Source organism: Thecamonas trahens, assembly GCF_000142905.1.
Source record: "Thecamonas trahens ATCC 50062 unplaced genomic scaffold supercont1.67, whole genome shotgun sequence".
NCBI classification, from domain to species: domain Eukaryota; order Apusomonadida; family Apusomonadidae; genus Thecamonas; species Thecamonas trahens.
The window spans coordinates 52,502-58,382 of NW_013657613.1; the positions used below are offsets into that span (position 1 = coordinate 52,502).

General features: G+C 64.8%; 1 protein-coding gene across 1 annotated transcript in view; it reads right to left on the reverse strand.

The window, feature by feature from the left end:
• Window positions 1-1,110: 1,110 nt before the first annotated feature.
• The window catches only part of AMSG_10966 (uncharacterized protein), a gene marked incomplete at its 5' end in the record, with an annotated part of 5,454 nt that continues 683 nt past the window's right edge, over window positions 1,111-5,881 (reverse strand). The window contains one exon of the mRNA XM_013897589.1: window positions 1,111-5,804. Coding sequence (XP_013753043.1) covers window positions 1,133-5,804 — 4,672 coding nt within the window. The 3' untranslated portion in view covers window positions 1,111-1,132. The remainder of the gene's footprint in view (window positions 5,805-5,881) is intronic.

Below are 5,881 nucleotides of genomic sequence, written 5' to 3' on the forward strand. Positions count from 1 at the left end.
ACAAACAGGTTGCGTACATGTACAAAGAGGATGCGTGCCTCTTTGCTCTCCTTATTGACACGACTGTCACCAAGGACGACCTTGTGTATGTCCAGGGAGTTGTCGCCGACGCCAACAACTCGCTTGGTGTGCGCCATCTGGCGACCGCTGCTGAGGTCCATCATGACATGTGGCGTCGCTTGGCAGACGTCCTTGAGCCCAAGCTCCTGGACGTTCTGTCCACGCTCCCGTCGCATACTGCGGCGTCATCGAGCGGAGCGAGCAACACGCTTCCGCAAGAATCGCGGGACCCCACGTACTTTTCCCCGAGTATGTCTGCTGCCGGTGGGCCATCCAAGGTGGTAATGGCTGAGCCGGCTTCATCGCCACAGGCGCGCTCGCGGATGGACGCGGAGCGCGAGGCGCGCGCTCGTAACATTGCCAAGCGCGAGAAGAACGCGGGGAAGCGCCTGCGCGCGAAGAGCGTTGATGAGGTTCGCGGCTGCAAGGTGCGAAAGATGACGGTGAACGATACGCCTGCGTCTGTGGCTTCGTTCAGCAACTACAAGCTCGTCGAAGTGTTCTGCAAGGTTCTCACGGCTACGTTGTACAACAGTCGGCTAATCTCTACCTCTTCAAGTTTGTCCGTAGGCGACATGTTGGCTAAGTTTGAGGACGTGTGCGTCGGTCTCGAGTCTCGCAAGAACTGGAACCGCAAGGCTGACGTACGGCGGATCCAGGTGCTGTGTGCGAGGTTCCGCTTGTGGGGCCAGGGGATCCTTCTTCCATCGGCCTCCGCTGCCAGCGTCGAACGGCTCAACTCGGTGGCGACAGACATGATGACGAGGAAGCGGAACCGCCTCTCGGCTCTGCGCGCCGAGAAGATGATGCTCCTGCGTGCATGGATGCTTTTCGACTTTGAGCTGACGAAGAAACTGTAGTGACGATACGCATCAGCTGTTAGTCATTTAGTCAGTCATTAGAATCAGTTAGTTAGTCACAGTAAGCCGTTCCGTTCACTGTTGGTACCATCTCCTTCACTCTCACATGTGCTGTCCAGCAAAAATCGCTTGTGCCACTATTATGGTCCCACGCGGCAACCACGTGCACATGCAATTTCAGCTGCGCCGCGGCAGTAGCTATCGCTTTACTGCTACGCAAACCGCACCATGAGGACCGAGGCGCGCGAGACGGCGTCCTTCGCTTGGGCCACGACCTCGTCAAGCTGGCTGCGGGCGGCGGTGTCGGTCGAGTCGACCATGAGCATGGTAGCGGCGGTGTCGACCTCGTCGGCCACGTCGGTCAGCTCCTCCATCATTTCCAGGAACGCCATCTCGTCGTCGGCATCGTCGACGGCCTCAGACTTGGTCTCAAGGACCTCAACAAACTGCTCGAGCGCCTCGACAACCGACGTCGACGCCGTCAGCGTCCGGTTCGGGTGGTATCCGGCGGCCTCCATCGCAGCCAGCGCGTCGAGGACCGCCTGCTCGTTGGCCGACTTGGCCGCTCCACCGCTGCTCCCGCCGGCCTTCTTGGTCGACGGCACGCGCTTGGGCGAGTCGGCCTTCTTAACCGACGACGTGCGCTGCGGCGGGGTCTGAGCACGGGCGGAGGCCCGCGAGTCGGTCCGGACCGACGCCCGCGAGTCGCCACGGGCGGAGGCCCGCGAGTCGGCCCCGCCGCTGGCCCGTGTCTGGAGTGCAGCTTCGCGCTCGCGCCGCTCACGCTCGTCGCGCTCGCGCCGCTCGCGCTCGTCGCGCTCATGAGCCTCACGCTCGCGCCGCTCGCGCTCGGTGCGGTCGCTGCGTTCACGCTGTTCACGGTCTTCACGCTCGCGCCGCTCGCGCTCGGCGCGCTCGCGCCGCTCGCGGTCTTCGTACGCGCGCCGCTCGCGGTCCTCGCGCTCGCGCCGCTCACGCTCAGCACGCTCGCGGGCTTCGCGCTCAGCACGGGCACGGTCTTCGCGCTCGCGCTCGGCACGAGCTTTGTCGTCGAGTTTGGCGCGCTCGCGCTTCTCGCGCTCAGCCTTCTCGCGCTCGCGCTTGGCAAGTTGCTCGCGCTGCCGCTTCTCGCGCTTCTCACGCTCCTCGCGCTCGCGACGCTCCTGCTCCACGCGCCTGCTGCGCTCGCGCTCCTCCCGGGCGGCGCGGGCGAGCTCCGAGCCGGCTACTGAGTTTGCGCGCGACGAGGCCTCGAGCGCGCGTTTGCGGACCAATGCAGCACGTCGTTTGCGCTCGGCCTCTTCGGCAGCCGCCTTCTCCTCCTCGGCGGCCTTGGCCTTGGCGGCGGCGGTGGCACGTGCGCGCTCGCGCTCCTTGCGGCGGGCGGCGGCGGCGCGCATCTGCTTGTCCTTCTCTTCCTTGGCGACGCGCTCAGCCTCAGCACGCTCGGCGGCCTCAGCCTGCTCCTTGCGTCGGAGCTCGGCCTTGTGTTGAGCGATGAGCTTCTTCTTCTCCTCGTGCTCACGCTGCGCGGCGGCGCGCTTGGCAGCCTTGCGGCGGCGCTCTTCCTTGGCCTTGGCCTTCTCCTCCTCGGCCTTGCGCTTGTCCTCGGCCTCCTTGCGCGCCTTGTCGCGCCGGTACTTGGCCTGCGCCTCAGCCCGCCACTGCTCGTACTTTTCCGCCTTGCGGGCCTCAGCCTCGGCGGCCTTGCGGGCGGCCTCTTCCTTCTTGCGGGCCTCGGCAGCGGCCTTGGCCTTCTTGGCCTCGCGGATCTCGCGCTTGATCCGCTTGCGCTCGCGAGCATCGCGCTCGCGCTTCTCGCGCTCCTGCTCCTTCTTCTTCTCCTCAGCGGCGACCTTGCTCCGGCGGGCGCGCTCGGCAGCGACGGCCTTCTCGCGCCGGTACCGCTCAATGTCATCGCGCTTGGCCTCGAGCTCCTGTTGATGGCGGCGGAACTTTTCTTCGCGGACGAGGCGCTCGCGCTCCTCGCGTTCCTTGGCGGCAGCACGGCGGCGAGCCATTTCCTCGCGCTTGGTCGAAGCCGCATTGTACAGCCGGGCAATATCCTCGGGCTTGACCACCCGCTTGGACGGCATCTTGGGGAAGAGCAGGCCGCCCTCGGTGACCTCGTCGAACATGCCGCAGATCACCCAGAGCGCGGCTTCTTCGGCATCGTCCAGAAACTCGATGTCCTCGACGTCGGCACTGGCCCAGAGCGCGTCCCACCGGGCTTGCCGCTTGCGCGACTGGTATGCCTCCTTCTCCGACTTGTAATCGACGACGACTGCCGTCTTTTCGAGCAGGCGCTCAGTCCGGAACTTGGCCTCCATCTCCTTGTCGTACCGCTCACGGTCACGCTGCAGCCGCTTCTCGCGGGCGCGAGCAATGTCGTCGTCAATGCGGGAGGCGAGCTCGGGCGTGAGGCCAGTCACCTGTGGCGGCGTCCAGTCCTTGGGCCGGACAGGCGTGGTCTCATCGCCCCATGCACCAGGCTCCTCACGACGCGGTGGCGTGGCATACTCGGAATGCTCCGGCGGGTAGTAGCCGTCATCGGGTGCTCTGTAGCCGTCATCGCCATCTGCGTGGTGGTCGATGGCAATGGCAGTGTCATTGTCGGCTAAATACTGTCCACGCCGATCGGCGTCGCTCGTTGGCCCGCGGCCGCGGTCATAGGCCTCGTCCTCGCGGTAGCGGCCGCCGTCGAGAACGCCAGCAAGGATGGCGTCCGAGACGGCACGAGCGGTGGCAGAGTCGATCTCGCCGGCAGCGGCAAGATCCTGGACCTCATCGATGGTGTAGCCTTGCCAAGCCGAGAGGTCTGGCGGCTCGCCGCGGCCGTCAGCGGCAGACTTGTTGGCAGACGACGCGGTGTGGGTGGCATGTAGGTTCGACGGCTGCTGCTCATAGTGGCGGGCGTCGGCGTCTTCGCAAAACTGGAGCAGGGCGCGGAGGCCATCCTCGTCGCGGTGCTTGGAGAGGACCGAGTAAATGATGGGCCGAAGTTCGGCGTTGAGCGTATCGTGGTAGAGGTGGATGACCTTGGCCAGGACCTCGAGAACAAGGATCTTGCGCCGCTTCCACTCCTCGACCTCCATGCGCTGCGGGGTAGGGCGAACCGACTTGTTGGCAGGGTCGTACTTGGGCATGATCGACGGCGGCGTGGTCGAGACAAAGAACTGCAACGTCGCCGATGCAAACTCGGCGAGGTAGGCCTGGACGCGGCGTTCCTTGTGGAAGCGGTTGATGAGGATGAGAAACGGGATTGCGGCGACGCGGCCGTAGAGCGTGTCCTCGACGGTGACGGTGCCAAGGAACTGGAGGAGGAGAAGGACGTGCGCGCGTGAGAGCCACGGCAGCTTGGCAATGACCAACAGAAAGTCAAAGTCCTCCATGCTCAACATGCACCCGGTCAGCTGCTTGATGAGTGGATCGAGGAGAAGCGAGAGCGGGAGCGGGTTGTCGGCCTTTTGCGCCGCCAGCGACTGAAAGAAAACCGCAAAGTTAGAGAGAAGGAATGGGCGGATGGTCGAGGTGCCCTGGGCGTCGACAAGCGCAATGACGAGTGTCTTGTAGATCGAGGCGCCGAGGCCTGTCGCATCAGAATTTTGCGCCGTCCGCTTGCGGCGGGCACCCGCAAACTCTTCCATGAGGTTGAACAGCAGGGTGAGGGCGGTGATGCGGAGCGGGATCGACGCGTCGCGGGTGGCCTTTTTGAGGAGAGCAAGAATGGTCTCGGTCTCGGGCCGCGACGCCAGCTCGGGCTCAAACAGGTTCCAGAACTCTGCCAGGAAGAGGACGGCGGTCATGCGGAGCGCCGGATGGCGGTCGCCTGACGCTCCAGAGAGGCCCTGCTCGAGAAGGAGCTCAAAGGTGCCGTCCTTGACGATGGCAGCACGAGCAGCCGAATGGGCGGCGAGCGGCTCGAGCATCTCGTGGACAAAGGCCATGTAGCGATGCGGCTGGGCGAGCTTGCGTGGGAGGTGGGTGTGGAAGAGCTCATGGAAGGAAGAGCGGCCAAAGACGTCAAAGACGCCAAAGAGCGCAGCCTTGATGTCATGGTGGCGGGCAAACGACTCGACGAGGCAATCCATGCCACCGGTGACCGGCGTGATAAACCAGCGCCAGAGCTCCGGGCCGAGTCCCTGCTTGGCGAGCGCAAACGAGAGGCGAGTGAACATGCGGCAGGTCCAAAGGGCAACGTCGCGCGAGGTCGAGCGGAAGCCCGACTGAAGGGTGGCGAGCACAAAGTCGAGATCGCCCGGCCGCTGGTGCATGAGGGCGAGTATCTTCTTGGACTTTGAGAATAGGGCCTGGTACCACTTGATGACCGGGCGGAACGAGCCCTTGAAGCCGTGCCGGACAATGTCGTCAAAGCGCTCGGGCGTGGCGGTGAGAAAGTTGACCACGGTCTTTGTCTTGAGCCCGATCTTGAGCTGGATGGTGACGATGAAGAACTCGAGCATGTTATCGGCGTTGTCGGGCGAGACCGCCGCAGAGAGCTTTTTGATGTCGAGTGAGACGCGCGAGTAGTCGCGTGGCAGAAAGTTAGACAGCAGCGTCTGCCGCGTCACCACCGACGTCACGCCCGAGCCGATAGCCGGGTCGCGCCCGTGCTGCGCCGCCGCGATGATGGTAGTGTCCGGGTGCAGCGCGTCGAGCGATGATGCCGGCGCGAGGCTGCGCTCACCCTCGCCACCACCGCCAGGGGTCATGCCGCCAGCCTCTGACCCGCCTTGTCCGGCACCGCCCACCGAGCCTCCGCCGTCGGCGTAGAAGGCGGCAAAGAGCTGCTCGAGCAGGTCGGCCGCCACGTCTGCGTCGCCGGCCACGAGGACAGCCTTTGTGTCGTTGTCCAGTTCGATGCCAACGGAGCGGAAGCAAGGGCTGAGTATGTTCCAATTCTGACTGTGGGCGCGGAGGGAGGGGAGGGGGAGGGGGGGAGGGGAGGGGGGGAGGGGGAG